General features: G+C 38.5%; 1 protein-coding gene across 1 annotated transcript; it reads right to left on the bottom strand.

Annotated features, from left to right (window-relative positions):
• On the bottom strand, positions 1-9,733 carry XG (Xg glycoprotein (Xg blood group)). Its single transcript, XM_036380448.1, is given in 9 exon segments — positions 1-17; positions 223-274; positions 276-343; positions 949-987; positions 1,615-1,662; positions 2,584-2,649; positions 5,187-5,222; positions 9,168-9,224; positions 9,559-9,733. Coding segments are annotated over 9 exon segments (558 nt in total).
• Positions 9,734-23,568: the final 13,835 nt, after the last annotated feature.

Below are 23,568 nucleotides of genomic sequence, written 5' to 3'. Positions count from 1 at the left end.
TTACACTGCAGCCCCACCTGAAAAATGAAAATTGAACATTCAGTATTTCCACTGTGGGTGTTCTTTGCCAGCTTTTCTGAGGCTGATCTGGGTGGGCCACCCTGGCTGGTTTCCACACACAGAGCCACAATTGCCAGGTACCTCTGTGCAGGCAGAGACAATTGTTTGTCAAGTTCCCATCAACTTCAGCACTAAATCAGTGGAAAACTGTTTGGGCCTTACCACGTGGTTTGAAACAAAGCTTCTTATTCTTGTAAGCGGTGTAGGCTGCTATAGGATCCAACAATCAGTATCACAAAAGCAGAAATTACAGGAGATGTAACTCCAGCAATTAAACCCGAATCTGTGGAAAAAGAGAAGGGTTTTTTTCAGAGGCACTTAAATGGTTTGTCTGAAGTATATTGTCTACTAAAGAGTGCCTTTACCAAATTATGAAAATAGTTTGGTGAAACTATAGAATTAAACAGATTAATAAAAAATTGTTTTATATTACAGCTGATGTGAAAATTATGTCTCAAAGCTTAATTTATTATATCTGCTATTGTGTAAAGCTAGCATTGTTTTTGTAGGGGGATAGAATATAAGTAAATAAAGGTAGTATAGAAAGTAATCTTACCCCTTAAGGAGTTGCAGCTGGGTTAATTATTAAAGATTAGGAGCAGGCCTGATTTTAACAGGCCACACCTGTAGCCAATAAGAAGAGTGTTATAAAAGAGTGGATTGGTTGGTTGAGGGGAATTGGAGTCAGTTGGCTACTGTGAAGACAAGGAAGAGTCAGTGCCTAGAGGAGCTGCCTACAAGAAACATCAAGGAGGTATGAAACTCTAGTAATATAGAACCCTTGTAATGTAATGACAATAGAACTTTTGCATTATATATGACAACATGTTTTAGTATTTCATAAAGATCAGAAATCAAATGCAGAATAATGTAAATTATTTACTATACCTGTGTTCCCTCCATGATTGAAATGATGCTCCTGATCTCCTGGAATAGAGAGTGAAGCTTCATCAAAGAAATGTTTGTCATCCTGTTTTAAGAACTAAGTCTTTACTCAGCAAAGTGTGATGTACAAAGGGCAAAAGGGGTAGGCCCAACAAGACTACAAGAGAGGAGCTCCCCTTCCACTCCCCACTGATGGCTGTGCTGGCCAGAGGAATAACTGCTCATCCTCTTGAAACTTCCTTTTTGGGGAAGAATGTTATAATCTAATAGAAGGACCATCTGTAACAGGCTACATCAAGCTGATTTTACAGGGAGGCCAGTATATCTCTACTGCCAGACAATCAGATCATTTACTAGTAGTTTACTGTCAAGATCTTAGTCTGGGTCCATCTATTTCAGCATGCCCCTTGCTTTTGGACTTTCCTTGCTGGATTCAAAGGGATAACCCTGCAGGCTTCTGACATCCAAAAAGTGTTTTTGAATATGTTTTGAGTTCTAGCTTCAGGCTCAAACCCTGTGGTTTATCGTGAAGGATAACTAATCTAAATGACAGCAGTGCAGTCTGGTCATATACCTTCAGAGACAAACACTTTACCACAAAAGCAAAACCAACCAGCTCCAATTAACAGGTGTTAGGAACACGTTGCAAGGGAAATAGGCAAATGTTACCTGGTGGTAAAGGCTTTCCACCAATCAGATCTGAGTCATCAAAACCTCCTGCAAGATAAAGATTCCAGTTGCAAAATGATATACAATGGTAACCCCTTCAGCTCCCTTGTCCACTCCTTTTGTAGCATTCTAGGGAGAGGTGAGGGACCTCTGAAACCCCAGCTGCAACATGGTGGATGGGTCACATGTCTTACACTGAACAGTCACCTACCAAAATTCACCTGAAAGCTGAAGTACTGACACTAAGTTGGTGTCTCTGTATTCTGTGTCTGTTTTGGGCACTTGTGGGATACGTGGGTTTGGGCTCCCAGTAACACAAACTCTTATATAATACGGACATCTTGAGTCCCAGTGACCTCTGAAGCAGAGAGTCAGTGGGTCTTTTCCAGGAAGGACTCCAGAAGGACCTGTCCACAGCTCACCACTACAACCATACCCAAAGTAAGTACAGGTACAGGGTGAAAGCCAGAATAGATATGCCACATTTACTTTATTTAAGTAAGTGTCTGGAACCAAACTCAAAAGCAATACAGGCTGCCCAGCCCCACCTGCTGAATGCCCCAGGGCAATCTCAGATGCACATCTCAAATTGATTTGAGCACAGGTTTATCCCTGCCCTGTGACTGGATGTCAAATTTGAGCCTTTGCATTGTTCAGTGTATACACACCCAAAATGAAAACATGAACAAGATTAAAAGTTAGTCTCATGCCGCTTAATATGCGGCATTTTAAACAAACAGAAAAACTTTACAGTATCAACATTAACATTCAGAAAAAAAGCTTTCTCACTCCTGGGTCAGAAACAGTGTTTACAAAAGGAAGACGTGGGAAAACGATGATAAATGCTATTACTAGGGAAATAAGAGATAAATAAATAGATAAGTGCTATTGCTAGAGAAATAAAGTATTTAAAATGTCTGCTCTGAACAGCTGATAGCATTACATTTTCTTGTGAGCAAGTAGTCTTACCGGAATTGCCATAACTTCCGGGGCGTGGTGGAAGAGGTGGGTATAAAGGTTTTCTTGAGATGTCACCTATTGATAATTAATATTGTTAGATGATTGAACAGGCAAAACTGGGAACTTTAAATTAAAGCATTTTATACCTATTTCTAATTTGTCCTCTGTGAATTAATAAAAGGACCTTTTCAGTAGTTAAGAAGATTTAAGGACTATATCAACAAATAGCTAGCTATAGAAACTGACTTGGAAGTGAGTAGGGAATATTTTCAAAACAAGAGAAGAATTCACAAAAAACACTGAGGAAAAATATTTTACATATATCTGGCAAGTGCTAACATTGATTAAAGCTGACAGCTGGGAGGCACGATGTGTCAGTCACTCTGGGTGTCAGTGGTGCAGTTATTCAGAGCCAACAGAGAAGCTGGTGTTCTAGGCTGGGCAGGAGGCAACAGGTTATCTCATTGCCATCAACAGGTTTTAATAAGGCCTGCAGATTAGTTTCATCTAACAGATGCTGAATTTGTCTAGTGCATAATCAATTTTCTGCTCTTGAATTGTGCAAAATGATCTCAGACTTCAGCTTTGCTGTTGCTTAGAACTTTGTGCTAGCATTTAGCCTTAATTTTTTGCCAAAGGATTAGAAAGAGATGCAGTGGATAGAGCAGGAGATCTGATCACTAAAAGCAGTTTGCAAACTGCATATACAATGCTGAAGAGCTCACCCAGGTCAAAGCCTGCCAAATTTAATATCTAGGGTTGCTGCTCTGTGTGTATAGAGTCGGTTTTCTCTTGCCACCCTTTACTCAACCAATTCAACCAGGTATTCAACTGTTCTTAAAAATGCCAGACAGTGCATTTTTCTCTGCATAAATCAAAATTAGGTCACAGAAATAAATAGCAATTTCCCTCCCCTTCTTTAAATCTTTCACCTTCTAAACATGCCAGATGCCCTTTTGCTATGTTTTCTTCTTGCCTAGCTGCTAAATACAATGCTTCTGTTCCTGAGCACCGTTTAGGTTCTGACCCAGAAAATTATTTTAGGCATATGCTTAACCTCAAGTGAGTTTAGTCTGCAACCAATGGATTTTAGGTTGAGTCATAAATCTTAGCTGAATCTAACTTTGCCCAATAAATTATATTCAGCAGAGAAAGGACTTGCTCAGTTCTGGCTCTGTGTAATGAACTAAGACTCACTGTGGCACAAAAGCAGAAAACCACCAATCCCACATTTAATTTTTATCATGATGCTGAACTTAGTCTTCTCTAAGCATAAGAGGACATATTGTGTGGCACAGCTGGTGAAAAAAATGTCTTCAGCAATACTGATAATGAAATTCATAACTTTAACCTTTTTATATCATGTATGAAGGTCAATTAAGAACCTGAACAGAAAATGGAACAAAGAAATAAAAACCAATGGAAATATACAATTTTCCATCCTTGGAATGAAAAGATGTGGTTTCGTTAAGATACTTAAGCTACTAATTAATACTTTAGCCAATATATTTAACCTATCCTCTCATAACAGTACTCAATAACAGTACTCATTAAAAGATTGCAAAAATTGAAGAATTACTACAGGGAAGAATAAATGAAATTATAAACATGGGAATTATTAACAAAATTAGATCCAGCTTTGTTAAATGTGGACTAATATATCATTCACACAAAGGCATGAAGTGCCACAGGGGAAGGTTGAAATGGAAAAAATAACCCCAATATAAAAAGTGTCATTCTCTAAGACTGAAATGTGAGCAAACCAGACCACTGCAGCTGATTTGGAGGTTCTGTGCAGTTTTTCTTTTGTGTGGCTCTGATTAAAGTGGAATTTTAGGCTTTGATTGAATACTAGTTGCATTTTGGGTAACTGCAGTATTCAAGGACTTTTCTAGAGTACTTCACATCCTTGCTATATCTCTAAACACACTAAATAAAATCTGGTGTACAAATTCCCAGCCTAAAGGATTTCATATGTCTGCACAGCTCAGTACAGTACTGTACTCAGAATACTTCCAAGGTCAGGTCTGGGTGTTATGGGAATATCTGGAAGTTAACAGCATGTTACAACAGCTTGACTGTTTCAAGCCTAAGCTGTATTCACCAGTGCTCATCTCTGAAACATTCCTTCCTGAATTTCTAATTTGCCATCAGCAGAGCTCCAAGAAGCTCAAACCTCCCCATCCAGTGTTACCTCTGATTCCTAATCTTAGACAGGCTCGTTTTTGGTCACTGAAGAAACTACAGCCATCACCTTCTTCAAGCTTGTGTCAGAGGACTCCACCCTGAGCCATCCCAAGTGAATGGGTGACGTTTGCTCTCCCCAGCCACGCCTGGGGTGCTCTGCCATCGTTCAGCAAGCCCCAGCTAACTTCAGTTCATGCAAGGCAGGGCAGCTGGAAGCTCTCAAAGGTTGCTGGTGACCAGGTGCTGTCCCCACTCTGTGTGATGGCCTCAGGCAGAAGGCTGCATGTACATGAGCTGTAATAACTCTCACAACCATAGCACCTCCTGCAGTACTGAAATATCTTTTTACAAATTAGGCAGAGTTCAGGAAAAGACTATGAAAGAAAAAAATCCCCTTGTATTCAAGGAAACAAAGGAGTACTCACCCCCACCGAGTGCATCTCCTAAATGTAGATCATTGTCTAAAAAGGAATAGGAGGAAGATGTAGAAAAGTGAGTTACACACAATTCTTCAGGGAAATGTATTATTATTTTCATTAGAACGTGTACAACTGCATGTTCGACAAGCACCTTTTTCAAGTCAGTGCCACAAATTCGAATAACTTATCACACTTTTCCTTGAAAACTCTTATAGAGTCTAACATTTTTCCCACACACTAATTGACAAATAGCACAGTATTTTCTATTCAAAATACAAAGGTTTTTTTCCTGTTTTAAATGATCAAGATCAATACCTCTTTAGTATACCTGCAAGTACAAAAATAAAATTAGCTATGTTATAATATGTAACTGTACGAATTTTTAAAATATACTTAATTATTAACATTTATGTCTGTGGTTAAAATTTGTATATGTATGTTTGGCTTGAATGTAATTTATTGAACTAGGAAAACTGAATATCCATTTCAAGAGCAAATACTAGGGAGCAATAAACCTACCTGGGGAGATACTGAATCAAACATCAATGTAAGGGTCAGGATGACCCCTTGCTTCAGGCAATCATACGCACCTGTCTGAGGTTGGGAGACAGTCTGTTTTTATTTCCTTGAGCTATGAAGGTTTTTAGATAGAATTAAATGTCTGTATGCAAAAGTTACCCAGTAAATCACCTGGCTGTGACCATTGCCCAGCACCGTACAGATGTCTCGCTGTACCTGGGATGGAATCTTTCCATGCAATAAACAATTTGTCCATGAGCTGTAGATGGGTAAGGAGGAGCTCTGTTTCTAATATGCAGGTGTGGATATGAGTGAATGGGTGGTATTTTAAGGTGTGTATGGTATGATGGTGAGTTCTGAAAGGAATACATTAGATGGATGTTTAACTCCAAGAATCCCTTTCTTGATGCTTATATGCATGGAGTGGTACAGAGAATCAGAACAAAGGGGTAGCAAAACCTATCTAAATTTTTGTAACAGTGTTTGTTGCCACAGACAATTAGGTAGATCCTCAATTAAACAATTTTTTTTTCATTACAGACATGCCAGAATTCCTAAAACACAGGAAAATCACCATGCAGAAGTCTATTTTCTTCTGTTCTTTATGCCTAGGAGGATTAGGAAGCTGCTTTAGCACAGTATCTAGTCTCATTTGAGAGAATTACTCACTTCTGAGTAACAACTCAGAAATGCTTTGATGTCATTAGGAAATCTGGCAGGAAAATAAACAAATTCATAATCCATGACTTGGTTTGTACTTGTCAGGTGTAGGTCCTCCCTGTGTCTGCCTAGCAGAGAGTTGCATTTCATAAATACTTTTACCTGTCAAATGTTAACAATGTAAGAAGCAATAAATTGAAAACTGGATTCAATTTATTATTGACATGAAGAATTCAGGTAAAATGCAAGTTCTGCTCTGAAGGGTTAATGTAGAGATTTGTTACAGAAATGCTAAGGTCGATATGAATGAAATAAAAATGGAAATGCATTTGTCTGTCGGGACCAGAAAAAACAGCAAAATGTTAAAAAAACAGACTAAAGGTCACTGTTCCCAGCAGTAAAACTGAGGATTGTTGTTTCTGTCAAAATCAGCAGGCCTATGCTCTGATGACAGCACAGATGACTTGTCATTTGTGAAAAGCAGAAAGGCATTCTAACACCAAAGGTTGCAGCATATCACTACTTTTCTGATCATCCACCCAGAAAATAAGTCTGTGCACACAGCCTGTGAACTCCAAACAAGTGAAAAAAAAATATAGTGGGCAGCAACCTGACGAAGGGTTCAGAGGCACTGGAGTGAGGAATATTATGAGGCAAAGGACCTCTATAATACCTGATTACTCCTAAAGGATATAAAAGATCTGTGGATTCTACTTGTCATTTCTGATCAAGAAGAAGCACAGAGACAGGATAAGAGCTCAGTAGCTGGCAAGCTTTGTCTCATGTTGCCCACAATGCTCACCAGACCACCTGAGCACACACATCTTGGTGCTCCTGAGCAGGTGGGTGTGAGGGTATGGCTGAATTAAACAGAATGCAGGAACAAGGTCAGTGGGTAAATATCGACTTACACATTGAGACTCTGTAAATAAGCATTACCTTCCATGAACTGTTGTGATGAATTTTGCTACACTAGGGAGGTGCCCTACGGGAGAGTTTTAACTCAGGCAGAGGTGCATGGGATGCCCAGAGGACGTTGCCTGTAATTGGCCTCAGCTGTGTAGGGGGATAGACTGTAAGAAAATAAAGACAGTGTAGAAAGTAATCTTACCCCTAAGGAGTTGCAGCTGGGCCAATTATCAAAGATTAGGAACAGGCCTGACTTTAACAGGCCACAGCTGTAACCAGTGCGAAGAAGAGTGCTATAAAAGAGTGGGGTGGCTGGTGGAGTGGGGAACTGGAGTCAGTTGGCTGCTTTGTGAAGAAGAAAGAGTCAGTGCTTGGAGGAGGAGCCCACAAGAAAATATCAAGATATGAAACTTTTGTGATAAGGAGACAACAGTATGGAACCCCTGTGATAAGATGACAACACAGCTGCACGAAAATCTCATTGAGCCTCACTTCTGAAAGGGACATCAAGGAAATCCTGAAGTTAAGATGAAGCATTAAGCAGATGCTAGCATGTACTTTCGTACCATCTTCCTGCTCTTTCCAAACCCAATAATTGATTTTTAACTGCAATCTTGGGTTTTCTAATAACTTTTATTGCTTTTTTAAAACTTTCTGCAGTCATCTGTAGTGCTAAAGGACACTCTGAAATAGTCTGGAAAGCATGGAGTTCTTCCTGGCCAAAAATTAGTGAAGTGGATTTGGTTAGGGCAGATATTAATCAGATGTTCATATCTCTAACAGATTTAGAAGTCCCTAAAAATAAAAATTCCTTTCACCTGACTGAGGCAGCTTGAGTACAGACATTGGCACCCTAAGCTACCTTTAAACATGACCAAGGATAAAGTATTTTAGGGCACAATTCAAGTAACTTGAAACATTTACATTAGGATATGAACAAATCCACACTTAGGGCAATATTTTAAAATAGACACTTCTAGTCTAGGCCAGATACAAATTTTGTTTATCAAATGAAATGAAAAGAAAGAATGCAGCCATTAAAGTATACAATGGCTATCACTTTGACAAAACACTGCCCCTGTTTGTTCAAAGAGGGAGCCAGAGAATTGTGTGGAAAATGTAACTACTTTCATGCACCTAAAATCTTATTTCAATGTTTGTCCAGAAAAAGACCTGAAGTTGATGGGGTTTTTTTATCTAGCATTTTCCAAGCATTTTGTTTGATAGACAGAAAATTATTCCAGTGCAGTTTAGGTAAAAAAAAAAAAAAAAATCTATGCTGTCATAAACTGTTCCATCACAAATGCAATTTAGTTCTTGTTTGGAATTTGGATTTTTTCAACGTTAACAAGTGTTCATTGGAATTCATTGTTTGGCATTCTCAGGACTACAGCTCTCCACTGTTCAGAGCCTTTTCTCCTTTCTGACACAGGTGGTTGTATCAATCAATAGTAGATAATATGAATTAAATACATGGTGAGAAAAAAGAATAGCTCCAACTTTGTTCTGATTCCTTTCCAACTCTGTTATCAAGTGTCATGAATAAATATATAAAAAATAAAGATAATAGAGAAAAAAAGTAGAGGAACAGTTAGCCAATTTTAGCAACAGGTACCCATTGTTATACTCCCCAGGGGGTTCAGAGCCATCTAGAAAAGTGTGAAGAAGGTCTTCAGGAAATAAAATACTATCACTGGCCAGCCATGCTTGATTGCCTCACTGGAAGCAGTAAAGACACATAATTGGTAATTGTCAAAAGAGCTTATTTTACTTTAAGAAGACAGCTGTTAATCACACATTATCTCAGCTAAAGCACAGCAGCAAATATGATAAAGAACCTCATGTGAAAGTTTCCTACATGTACAAAATCAGTTTTATGACCCATTATTTATTACTCACTGTACACAGGTCTTGTCGGTCTTCTAATCACTGTGGGTTTCCTGGTAATGATGTCATCTGTTGAACACAATGACATGCCAATAGACATTAACAGCTTCAACTAACAAAAGCAGGTATGTGCAAATGTAGAGAGCTGCTTTCAATACATCTTTATGTATCACAGCAGAAGCCAAGAATGAAGGAATATGTTTTCAAATCTAGTTTTTTGTTGGTTTGCTTTAAAGAAGATTTTTATTTCATGATAGAAACATTGAAACCTAGCATTCTTCAGTTCTGTGTACCTTTAACAGAAGTAGGAGCCACTTCATATTCCATTCCTCAAGGAAAAATACTTAAGATTTACTATTAGATGTAAATGCCATAGTAAAATAAGGATAGAAAATTTACATACCAGGGTGATCAAGGGCATCAGCTAAATCAAAATCATCTTGACCTAGAAGGAATGTGACAGAAGACACTAAGTCAGCAGGCAGGTTTCCATCACCTCCAGACCTGGAGGGCTCAGTACAGAAGCAGAACACCCGTAAGAGGCAAAAGAAAGACCCATCCAAGCTGTCAGCTGTCATTCCTGCACAGCATAGTCCTGAATGACTGTGAGAGATGGGCTCATTTAATCCAAGGAAGTTGTTTGTTCAGGTAGGCCAAAGAGAAGCTGCTCTCTCCTGTTATCATATTCAGCTGCTGTACGAACAGCCCTTTGAAGAACACAGGTTGCCAGCTAGAGGGCACAGGACTATTGCCAGGAGATAGCTGAAAGTAGCATTCAGCATAGTACTTGTGAACCAAAATCACTAGGTGAGAATTTTTAATATCTTCATTAATATATAACATATATACCTTTATATATGTTATGTATATAAAAATATATATTACATATATAATATATAAATGTATAATATATATGTATGTATATATGCATTTTATATGTATATATAATATACATATAATATATAAAATATATATTATATATCTTCATTAATATATAACATATATATTAATAATTTTTAATATCTTCATTATTATTTTATTGGCTCAACTTAGCAAGCAGCTTTACTGTCAAGCCTTGTGATCACTTGCAACACAAATCAGCTTTGTTTTTTTTAATTCTTACTGTAACATGGGCCATAAGTAAAATATATTAAGATGTGTTTATCTAACTTATTTTCCTCTGTAAATTAAAAAAGCTGAAAAGGGAAAAAAAAATTCTTTCCATTCTCTGTTAGGTGACAACAATATCTTTGAATGTCACAGCAGAGTAATTAGCATCTGTACTTTTGAAGTTGGCAGGCAAAGAAAACTGGGAAATATTTTAAATATATTAACTGTTTTTAACTCTGCAATCTGCCTCTTTCCTTGTAATATACAGGCTTCATGAAACACATGTTTGGTGAACATGTATCCACCGGTTTTCATCCAGGGTGGGGCATCATCCTTGTGTTTGCATTCCAAACATAAGAACAGTTTACACAAAGCCACAAAAAGTCATGACATGCTATGACTTCCCTCCCACAGAAATGCATTACTGTGCTCTATTGAGTAAGCCTCAAGCTGCACTTGATCTGCATATGTTTATTATCCCTTCTAAAAGGCTTAATACCTAACTGTTCATTAAGGAGTTTTTCTTGGCAAGTCTTGAACACTTCACAGCAAGAAAGGCATCACTGTTCAAGTGAAGAAGCTGAGGAAGAGAAAGGCTGCCAGAGGTTTGTCAGCACAGCAGTGCTCAGGGCTCAGCTCAGCTACTTCATCTTGACAGGTCCTGTACATCTTCATGGCATTCTTCTCATTAATCACTGTTCCTGAATAATAGCTCTTGCCTGTGTCAAAGAGCTTCCAGAAAGATTAATTATCAGTGGTGAAACACTGTGTGATCCTCAAATAACAGTCAGGGCAGGAATATAAAGTGGAAATGTTTTGATTCCCACGAGGATTTTAGTGTAAGTCTGTGGACTTAATTATAGATGGGGCCTGATGGAAGAGATAAAACAAGGCTGGAATGCAAAGAAGGAATGGCTTCTAAAGCAAAACCATCCCAATAAAATGGATTGGGATTGGGTCTTCAGGTGGATAATATTCACGGAATCATAGAACCGCAGAATGGTTTGTGTTGGGAAGAACCTTAAAGACTATCTGCTTCCCACTCTCACTGCCATGGGCAGGGACACCTTCCACCAGCCCAGATTGTTCATTGACATATTCAACCCTGAACACTTCCAAAGATGGGGTATCCACAACTTCTCTGGACAGCCTGTTCCAGTGCCTCACCAAACTCACAGTAAAAAGTCTTCCTAAAGTCTAATTTAAAACTACTCTCTTTCAATTTAAAGCCTTTATCAAAGCCATAATCTAAGACTCTGACTGGTTGGCACTTTTAAATATTAATCCATTAAATATATAAATACATAAAATAAACAAGTTGTTTCATCAGAAGATATTTTCTGTTTGAGCCCTGAGTACCACCAGCCCTTACTGGCCCTGAGCCTCTGCCCATGGGCTATCAGCCCAGCCATGGGACCCTTTGATCTTGATGCAGACACGCTATGCACAGGCAGACATCCTGGCATTGCCTGGACTTATATGGTCGAATTATATTTTTCTGAAGCATTTCTTCAGTGCCAGCAGTAAAGCAACATAAGCTTGACAGTCCTTTGATTTTGACCTCTGGCAAAATCCTCATTTTTGATCAGCATCCTGAGTATTGGAGGAGGTTGTCTGACCCAAACCCCATTGCCTCAGGATACCACAATCAATGGCTAAAACCTTTCTTGTTGGAGTGAGTTATCAGGAATAATTTTGTAACCATAATCAGAATAAGAGTCAGGAGAAATAATTTTGTAATAACAAAGCTGGCCAAACCAGCTTCTTTTTACAGGTCATGACAAGCAGGAACTAACAGTATGGAAAGCAACTACTGAGGTCCTAATGCTGCAAAGAGAATGTGACAAAATCATTTTGTGAAGGAAGACTGTGGAAAACTTTCAGGTAGAATATTTCTTTGAAGTTAGGGAAAAACAAAAAAAGAAGGTGGCATCTAATCCGATTATGGAATTCAAGCACGATCATCCAGATGCTTTCAATTGCATGAGAACTAAAGCAAAACAACAGACTGAAGCATTTACTGATACCTGCCCTTCTTCTGGACAATACCAACACTTCCCTCTCCTATTGTTACGTCTGTTCGCCTATGGAAAAGGTGTGAAAAGGCAAAAGGTCCTGCTTTCAGACTTTGAGTGAGAAACAGAAGAAAGCTACAGAAATTCTAAGAAGAGAAAAAAGAAGACTGAAAATCTCCTTCAACAATTATTCAGATTGATTTTTTAAAAAATTATTTCTAATGATTAACCAAGCAATAAAAAGAAAAGGACATCAACACAGAATGGCTGCCTGGGAGTAAGACAGGAGTGCACAGTGAAATCTCTTTGACTATGTAAACATAAACCTTGGCAGATGGGCAGTTTGGATGAGGACATCTGTGCAAGCATGGTAAATTATACTGCAATAAACCTAAAGACTGCTTGGATTTCAATGCCAGCTTCCTCCGATAATCACATCAAAAATGACCAGAAGGAGTAAGATTTTTTGAGCAGAATTTTAAATGCTAATTACCATTTGTGAGACTGTACCTAGACATTTTTAAGAACCTAATTTAAGGAGGATAGTTGGTTAAATAGCTGAACAGCTCAGACCATGGTCAGTCTGAAAACAAAACCACATTAGAGCTTCAGAAAATATTTCACTCAATAGGAGCTGCAGTCACTTCAGAGAACTCTGAAGATAACTGACAAAAGAAATAAATTAGTGAAGCTCTCCACAGAAAAAACAGACTGAAATAAATTAATTTTCCACATAATTTTTTTAATCAGCTTCCATAATAATAGTAAGAGTTAGAAATATACTGATGATAACAAGAATGAAAGAAATTTTAGTGGGGCAGAAAGAGCTTTGTTTCACTGGGTTTTTTTAATTGGTTGAGTTTTGTGTTTGTTGCTGTTGTCTTTGTTGTTTGTTTTAATCTGGATAAAGTTGTGAAGAGATTTAGCTGTGCAGGTGGTATTATCTCAGAGTTATCTCTGCTATTGCTGCTTTTTGGCTAGTATGCTATTTCTTGGCATTACTTCTGACCTTTCTTCTGGGAGTATCCCTGTTTTGACAAAGAAGTAAAATTACTGTAATAATGTTTTTGTGGGTGGTCCTCAATGACTTATAACAGAGAATTTGAGAAAATGCTTGCAAACTCATGTCCTCAGGCACATCTGCATTTAGTGTTCACAAATTTTGAATATTAGTTTTCTGAAAATGTGACCCAAATATCCAGTCACTAAAATGCAGACAGTAGTATCATTTGTCTGTGGTTTAATTTGTTATCTAAATGTTGAGGGGATTCACCACCCTTTAACCACATATATCTGTTTGATCACAAGGGTCTGAGGTCCCACAGCTTTTGAGTTGAGTTTATGAGGAACAAGACTGGATTCTGCAAGTGAGTGTTACCAGTTTGTCATGACAACAGCAGTTAAATTTTCTGACAAAAGGCTACCACAACATCTCTCTACAATTTTCAATCTCTAACTGAACACAGCTTGTGGCCCTTACTATGATGCAGATTTAAATAAGGCAGAAATGAATATTTCTAAGTGAGGATCAGGTTATGTGACAAATGAAACTAACTTCTCAGGCTTTTAATATGCATAGTCTAGTATTAAAAAGGAAGCTAAAATCCATGAGAAAAGGTGTTTGAATGTGTTTGTACATGTTTCTGGACACACAACTAAAATGCATTTATGTGTATTGTGCTAGATTAATAATTTTGTCATTAAGATGATTAAATTAATTGTTTTTTGGTGCATTGCTAGAAGTCATGTGTTTGGGATGAATTTATGTGTGTGACAAATAAATTAGAAGCAACTAACTTCTAATTCTGAGCAAGATAGGGAAAATAAGTTGATTTTACAGTATTTAAAGACTTGATCAAGTATGATTTCTTCAGTGTACTTAAATAGGAATTGTTCCATGAATACAATGTGCTTAAAACATTATGAAGCTGAAAGAGACTGAGAAAGATATCTATGACTTAAAAATGAGAATGAAAATTTTATAAAAGGGAACAATATGTTACCAAAATCACTCATTAAACTCATTTTATGGGTTTTTCTAGCTAAAATTGTAAGTCATTCTTTGCACAGACCATTTCTGATTATAATACAATCTAGAAACCTATTTACTCCGTAATGAGAAAATAGTATGTATTTTCCCTTGCATGGGACTTGGAACATACCCATGTAGTGTTCCAACTTTGTTCAGGAAGCAATTATGTTTGTTTAAAGGAAATTATTCATTTTTGGGAGAACACACAGGTTTACACCCCAGAGTGGGCACTGTGGACAAAATCTCAATGAGCAGGTACTATTTCTTTCATGCAATAGCCCCATGATCCATATTTCCTGATGATGTTACTGTAGCTTGTTTTTCCTTCAAGGACCTTTAGTTTCATAAACAACGATTGCCATTACAACCCCTTGATGCTGGGGTGGAAAATGAGTATGCTTTAAAATCTATAATTAAGATCCAAGGCCCAGCATATAGACCACAACATATGGACCTGATTATTGGCTTCATGTTTTTTGCTAGGCCATTTCTGGTTTTAGTTTAAATGCAGGGGAAACGAAAAGGACTCTTTTGCTTATTCATACAAGAACACATTTAAATAATTAGATGCACTAATAAAGTAGGAGTGGCAGTATTGCTTTAGCTCTGTGCAACATCGTCTCACCAAACACAAACAAAAATCTTTTTGTTCTATTACATTTGCCTTTCTGTTCAAAGGTAACTGGTGTTCTTTATGATCTGTTATGCCCTGCATACATAAAATAAAACAGATATGGTTTTCTGTATTTTGCTAGAGAGTGAGTGCAGAAGAGATGGTGTGTGCTGTAAAATTGCAGGCAGAGCAAAAGAATTGGGATCTCCCATGAAGGAACAACATACATGTTCCTGTGCACCTTACTCAGATTTTCAGCTTTGTGTCCTGAGGCAGAAGAGCTTAGCCCATGGTGTGGGCTCTTCATCCAAAGCTTCTCTCTGGCACTACAGGTTCATGAAGCCACCAGCCCTTTTCAGCCATTTAGTCTGAGAGTCTTAGGCTTAATGTTGGTCACATTACATGAGAACTGTACTGAAGCAAGAGACCTGTATGAGTATTCCTACTGAAATGCTTAGTGTGGCACAGACAACAGCTGTGTTGGGCTCTCAGAGTGACCACTTTCTGCCTAAGTACCAGCTGGCTAATCCCCACTTTCTCCAGTGAGTAGTTTGGAGACAACAGAGAGAACTTAATGTAATATAGGTGGTCAGAGGGATGCCAGGCTTTGCTGTTTCTCTTGCTCACAGAATGTGTTTTAATGTTGCCCTTCCCACTTTCACACCAGGTACACTGGTAAAATGCATGCAAAAGAGCTCTTGACCTTCAATAGACCCTGGTTCCTTTACCACTGGTGTAATTAGACCAGGGATGTAAGGAAGGACTTCAACTTGTCTGCTAATCTTAATGCCTACTTACTTTTCATTCACTTTTTTCTGTAGCATTCATGCAAACAACGTTTGCATGAATTCTTCACAAATTAAAAATCTATTGATAACAGGCAATGCTTATTCAGTGGAAGTGAGACTGTTATATTTTCATAACCCATCCAAGCCCATTCTTTCAGCTGGGATGGTGTGTTTGCCTTCAGAAGATATTCTACTACAGGTCAGATTTAAGTATTTTTAATATTTTCCCATAACATTTATAGATGTCAGCCTGTGGAAAGGAAGGAAGACTCTAATCAAAACAAAGTGAATTTCTCTTCTCCTACTATGAGCTAAAATGCCACAGAAAGGTCCATTTTTAGTGATTTCTAATCTTGAAAGAATTCTGATGTTTATTTGGTTTTTGTTACCCTCAATGGGATGGAAAGGGTTTGACAATTGCAAATAAGTTAATAATAAATAATTATTTGATGGTGAAAATAAATTAATAATAAATAGGCAGGTTGATCACTGCTGCCAGGCTTGCAACAGTGGCAGCAGTGTTTGAAAAGTGAACCTGAGCAGCTGAGTAACTGCACCCCTTGTTTTCTCTTCTCAAGCTCTGATGTTGCAACAGTTCTGCCGTTGTTAGTGTTTCAGCCAGCTCAGGTATGTGGATTTTTCAAACTGCAATTCCACCCTTAGCTGATAGCACTGATGTGCCTGTGGATAATTGCAGTTCAGGTCTTGGGAGTGAAATAGTTTTGGCAGCCAGCAGAAGAGAATTTGTTGCCAGCTGAATCTGTAAGTGCTTCAGCACGTCCACAGGGACCTCACACAGAACAGTGAGGACTGCAGATACATGGAGCAGTATAAGAAAAAACAGGACTGTGTTTGTCATCTCTCCTGTTCTGTCTTTTAACTCCAGGGAAAACTACAAGAGATGTAGAACTAAGTCACATAAGGTCTCAAATTCAAAATGGTCTACAATTTCCTCCCTATAAAGTGCACAGCTGATTAACTGAGACTACAACTGATTTTGAGTCAAAAGCTTTGTAAGCCTTAGCTGAACAGAGGTGCTTGGTTTACTGACTAGCAACAAATGCTGTTCCCTTTACCTATGTAGCATTCAATAGCTGATGGAGTAAATGTAAACCATCTCAGACATATCGGTCTTTGCACTGTCTTTGTTACTGTTGACAGGGGATCCATCTGTCAGCCTTAAAGACCAGGGATATATAGGTTATATCTACACTGGGAGCCTGAGGAGCATTCCAAGCAGTCAGGTTTGAGTGGGAGTCTCAGTTGCCTTCCAGGTCCATAAAGGGGAGAGCCCCCAGGTTGCACAGCTTCCTCACTGCAGGAGTGCACACAGGTTTTTGGCCCAGGTGGGACCTATGCTTCAAACAGTTTCATGATCCCAGTTACAGGGGAGCAGCCTGAGTTGTGTCTGAGCCCTTAAATGGGCAGTGTAGACACAGTCAAACCTGAATTACCAGAGATCAGCCAAGCTCCAGGAACTCATGAGGGATGTTACCATGAAATTCAGTGGAAGAAGTTTCTGTGAAGTTTATTTCATTTGGATTGGGCTAAAAGCCTCACAGACAATTAGTTGTTGAAGCTCAAATACATAGGAGTCTTCATGTAACCTACCTAAGTCTGGAAATTCCAAAATCTAGAGTGTAGCTAAAAATGGAATACTGCAGTGAGCATATATGTTTCTGAACTGTATCAGATTTCACTTTCCTTATGCAATATGGTTCTTGGTTCCGTTGTGCTTCTGTCAAGATGTGTCCATCAAGGTAGTCTAGCTAAGTAACTCAAGATAATTGAACATAAAGGAAATTCTGGATGGTAAGAGGAATGATGTCATCTGGTCTGGCTGTGGTTGTCCAGTAGTTTATAGATGCTATCACAGAGGATTACAATTTAGAAAAGAATTAAGCTGCCTATAAAAGGGTGAATCATGCCATAGACATTCCCTTCATAAGTACTTAGACCAGCTTTTTACCAACATGGCCAAGCATTTCTCACGTCACATCTTGATTGGGACTGAGAGGAGGTTCTTGTAAATATCCCTGAAATATGGTGAATACTTTGATGATAAAATTCAGTGGCTCTTGCCACAGACTTAAAATAATTAAGTTAGCTTAATTAAAGTGGATTAAATAGTTTCCAGAGTCAGAAGACTGTGCCCAAAGCCTACAGCAACTTTCAGCAATGACTTCTCCCCCAAAGCAGAGCCTGAACTTGCTCTAAATTAGCACATGTATAAATGAAGAATGATTAGGCTAACTACCCTTGTAATTAAAATAGTAGAGTATATGCAAATTGGATTGCTCATGCTCAGATTGTCTGAACAGAACTATTCAGCATATGACAGCTACAGAACAAGAAAGTCTGCATGCCAAGAGGTGAGAGACTGCATGAATAATCACTGCTCACAACACAACATGCAGGCCAGCACAGTCTCTGCTCTGCTCTTTCTATGCCATGCTAATTGCTGAAGACCTCTAAATGATTCCTCATTTGTTAAAATTAAACTAAATTAAGACAAGGTGTTTTTCACTGCCCATCACTGCAAGATCTCCTAGGGACTTCATTTAAATCAGGGGAGGTGGGAGGATCAGCAGCAGCTGCTATTTTGGAACTAGTGATTAATGATTGATTTGTGATTCATGAACTAGTGATTAATGAATGATTCCTGCAGCCAATACTGTACAGAAAGTTTCTGCAGTATTGCTAATATACAAAGAAGAAAAGGTTACACCACATGGCAGATGCACACAAAAATAATTCTATTTGGTTTTACCTCAACAAAAGTTTTAAAGAATATTTTGCTGAAAGAAGTTATGTTTGAATAAAGTGACTCGGTATGAAAAGGCTACATTTTCTCTATTGCTATTAATTCACCAAAAATATGTACAAAATTTATTCAATTCTTAATTAATCCTGCATGAAAAAGTATGCTTGTGGAATACATTTACTAAGGTAACTGAACTATTAGTTTATAATTATTAAAGCATATGCACCAATATAAAAGCATGAACACCTTTAAACTGCATCAGAATTTGTTTTTACAATAAAACTTATAGATTTCAAAATATCAAAAGCCAAGAAAAGCTTTAAGACATGAAGTCATGATTTGACTACAGATCTCTTTGGAAACTCTTAAGTTCCCCTGGAAGCTCTCATTTTACAGCTTCCATTTAAAAAAGTTTATACTCAAGCCTAAGCTTGTGAATTATTTTAGGGAGGCAACACTAGCAAGAAAATAAGAAATCATAATAAACAAACTTCAACTGGCACAGCTATTATGAGCAATCAGTCAGGAGACATGTATCTCTTTAGAAACTGGTAAAGTACATATAAACACTTTTGAATGCTTCTCATGAAAAAGTAGCTCCAAAAAAAAAAAAAAAGGTAGCAGGCATTTCCAAAGAAACAAACATCCATTTTAAGGGCTGGGAGCTTATGTTTTTTGTTTGGGTTTTTTTTTTTTTCTTTTTTAATAATCTAGCCTTTGAAATAAGCCAAGGTAAAGGTCACTTACCTCTCACATGGACTAGGAGGAAGCCAAGGCACAAAAGAAAAATACTTCTGAATTTCTCCATGCTCTTCTGTGCAGTGCCTTGATTGCACCAGCTGGTTTTTTTCCAAGCAGTGATGGTAGATGTCGCAACTGCAGTGCCAAGGTTTGAGGGAGACACTTGGAATCAGCAGCTCTGTCCAAAAAGGTTTCTCACCCCTACACCCAAGCTCTGCAAGAGAGAGAGAAACCTTTTTGCTTACAAGGCAAGTAATGAAAGCAAGCAACCCTGCTAGAGCCAAGCGGTGAGCAGCACATTAGGTGACACTTGTGCTCCAAGAAACTTATTTATCGTCCAGGCAGGAAGCACAGAGAGCTGGGGAAGCAGTGGCAGCACCCAATGAGGAGGGTGCCTGAACACACTGGATCCACCTCCTTCCCAGAGGGGAAAGCCAACCTGTTTGACATCCTTGCCTTCCAAGTAGGGTGTGGTGCTGTGGGAGCTCAGGTATCTTGTAAGAGGAGACTGTCTTTCTCTGAAGCATGCTTGAAAGAATCACTCAGACATATTCTGTCCTCAAAGCAGCACTTTCCTGCTTGTTTCTTGGTTCAGCAATAACAGCTGATAAAAGCAATCCTGTCAGACTTAACCCCTCAGTCAGGCCACCAAATAAAGGAAGTGGATGGAGATTAGGAATCCACTTTACAGCAGCTTGGAATTGGCTAGAGAGGGATGACATAAAAACCTAGTTTCATAAATTTAAAATATGATGTTGGACTACTGAAGCATGCTCTGCTCCCCAGTAGATGCTTCTCTTCAGAGGTAAACCCTTATCTTCATTGCCCATCATGACTCTTTCTATTGATCTAGTTTGTTTTTTGTTTTTGTTTTATTTTTTAAATACAAATATCCATGCATATCCTTTATGGGGAGAGATGTCAGATAGTGCTGACTGAGATGGTACAAAGCTTTGGAAAATGAAAAAATAAAAAAATGCATCTATCTGTACACGGATTTAATTTAAAATTACTGATGTGATTTAAATCCAGTTTTGTCATAGCATCATAGCTATCTCATGCAGCACTCTAGCAAACACAGCCTTGTCCTGTGAACAGGATGGCAGCCTCCACCCTGGTGCCCAGCACCAGCAGGGTGACTGGCGTGCATCCTCCCTTGTGCTGGGGGATGAGCTGCAGGGGGTTTTGTCGGAGCTGTTTTGTCTAGGGCAGCAAATAGCTCAGGACTTTGCTACCATGAGTGGCCAGTCTGAGCACTTGTGGTGCTGCAGGGTGATTCAGTCTGGTGTGGGGCACAGGCTGTCCCCAGCTGCATTTCTGTTGAGTTACCCAGAACATACAACAGATCTCATGCTTCTACAGTAACTACAAAAACCAGGTGCAACAGCATAAGATGGACTGATAGAACTTGGTGGTACTGGGTCCTCAAGAAGTGTGATGTTCAAGTAAATCAACTGCCTCCCTCTCCCCTGCCCAAATTTGAAGCAGCAGAATGGTTTATATATGTCAGGCTTAAAGCTACTAATAGAAGCTTTACAGGTCGATTTGAGTATCATCATCCTCCATGTCAGGGCCAATTGCTGTCTCAGAACAGCTAAGGACACTTAGGCTGAAGAGGTGACTTTTTCAGTCAGTTAAAACAAGAACTATACCATGAAATGAGAAATCCTATAAATCCACTGGTTGATTTTTTTAATTATTTTTTTATTTTTTTAATCAGAATGCCAAAAGCAGAGCCACATGTGCTGATCTTCATACAAGTGATGAATTTGCCTGAAGGGAACAGGAATGTTGGCAAGGTTAGGGAATAGTCCCAGGCAGGTCCGAACAGCTTACACATGTTCAGTAGCTTTACTTCAAAACAGTTGTTCTGCAAGTGAAGTCTTCCCAAAATGCATTGTCTCACCTGCCTGCTGATACAACTTCACTGTGATATGGAACATTCTCAGATGAAGTTTGAAGATGATGCACATTTTGTTCAGTCCTCCTGAAGCCAGCTATTGCCCTGTCTAGCTAAGTAACAATACGAAAGTGGGCAGCACTGGAAGGAGTGGATCTAGTGTAGGAGTCAGGATGTCTTGAATGCTTATCCCCCTCCTGTTCTTGGGAGCATTACAGGAACTTCCTAATCCCAGTGCTGGCAAAAACATACAACAGCTTGCCCAAGATGGCAAGTAAAAAATACTGTATATTAAAAATAAATATATGAGCTAATACCTGATGATAAATAGCAGTTTTAGCACTTGAAAAATCATTGACCCATCTTTTTCTGCATAAAGGACAACAAAGTTCTAATATTCACCTATATATATGTAGGATGGGTTGCCTACATTTTTTTACTTTTTTACTTGTCTTTTAAGGAAAACGCCAATATTTCAGAAACTTAAATGGAGGTAGAAAAGGAGACAATGTGTCTGTCTATTCTTTACACCACATACTTTTACCCCATCAGGCCTTTTAGATGAGACAAGCTAAAAGAGAACAAGAGTTCAGTCACAACTCATCGCAGTGGCAGCCCCATCCTCCTATGGGCAGAGGTCAGGCATTGCTCTCTTTGGTGTGGGTAACCTGCCCTATGTGTCTATTGGAGATGAAACAACTGAATTATACACTAGAACTACTTGGGAATGCCACTAATATCCTACACTACTCATCTTTTTTCATAAAAGCAGAAGTGCTTTAATTAAAATATTGAAGCATCCAGTAATATAAGCCATTAATGTAAATGTAAGCCAAACACTCAAGTGAATTGGTGATACAATTTCTTGGCAACAGAATAAAATTACTATGTACTAGCTAAAGCTTCAATGACTTTTCACAAGCAGATGGAGGAACATGTATTTTATTCTTGTGGTTATTAAATTTACTCTAAATACAGAGATTTGGGAAAACTGGGTTTGCTCCATTTAAGTCCTCTTCCCATTGCTAATAATCTCTACTTCCTTTTAAACGTGTCTTTGTGTCTCTGTAACAGAAAAGAGCAAAAAGGAAGTAATATTTTCAACTTGTTTCTCAAGTGAAAAACACACATGGAACATGTGGTTGAGATTGTGGCCTAAAGTGAAAAAAAAAAAAGCCAACACAGAAAAGCATCATTGAAAGTGTAATTCAGCCCAAGATATACTGAAAACTGAGTGCACTAAAATGTTTTCCTTAGCATTCAAAATTTGGCACAGATACTGAAATATGCACAAATAAGAGCTACAGCAAAAAGCTGCTAAATGTTATGATTAAGATTTGCTTGCTTTCATTTGCTTGCACAATCCAATGAATTCATTTGGATAACTTTGAATAAGTATTTGAAATGAACATGGCATTTGAAAACCATCAAAACATTTTTCAAGCAGTCTTTTCCACCAATAGGATGAATAAACTGCCACTGCAGCTACCTTGTGGAAGCTAAAGTGACATATTCTACAATAAGATCCTGCTTTGATTATTTTTCCTCCTACTACTGATGGTAACCCCTCCTCATCCTCAAAGGAGGTAGACTAGAGTAAGAAATGGAAGTGAAGAGGGTGTACCACAGGACTGGGACAGGGCTCTTTGTTGCCACCCATTTTCTCAGTTTGATCATGAAGGTACCTCACAGGGATCAAGGTGCAGTTTGGACTCAGAAAGGGCAGTATTTTTTTCATTCCATTGCACAGCCTGATTGAAACCTGTATAGAAACTACGTTAATTCCCACATCTGAAAGCCAATGGCAGCTCATAAGGCCATGATGGGCAGCTGCTGATCTGTGGGATGTGACTGCAAAACCACTTCAGCAGAGTGGCCAATAATGGTTAACTGGTAATGTTTCCTGTCCCAATGTGTGGGAGAAATAATGAATTGGAATATTTAGCTCTGTAACGTAATGGAAGTTGAGTGAGAAAGAAACAAGATCAAATTTTCTGTGGGTAGTGAGGCAAATAGCAATGCAACAAATTAATACCCCAATAACTGCAAGTGAACTGCTGTTTTATCCACAGGTAAGTAACAGAAACCCATAAACTGGCACATTCTCACAAGAGAACAGACTGAAATTTCAAGTCATCTGTTTAGCCTTTAATATCCAGGTGGCAGCAGCCAGTCATCTTCCTTCCACAACTCCAGACTGTGGAACCACAAGTGGACAAATCAGTAAGCTGGAAAAATCAGTAAATTTTTTACTATTCAGACACTTGGCAACCCCTGCTTTCCCTTTTCCTTCTCTTATGGTCCTCCCACATCAGAAAGTGAGGAAACACATGGACCTGCAAAAGTGTCTATTGCTCCAGGATCTGATGATAACTGGATGAGGAAAATTGAACACTGTTAAGTTTGCCCATACTAAGACATCTAAGTGCATCTTTTCAGCATCTTTTCTG

This window comes from Molothrus ater, chromosome 2 (assembly GCF_012460135.2).
Source record: "Molothrus ater isolate BHLD 08-10-18 breed brown headed cowbird chromosome 2, BPBGC_Mater_1.1, whole genome shotgun sequence".
Lineage (NCBI taxonomy): Eukaryota > Metazoa > Chordata > Aves > Passeriformes > Icteridae > Molothrus > Molothrus ater.
The sequence above is the reverse complement of the archived record's forward strand: the minus strand, read 5'-3'. Positions and strand labels throughout refer to the sequence as shown.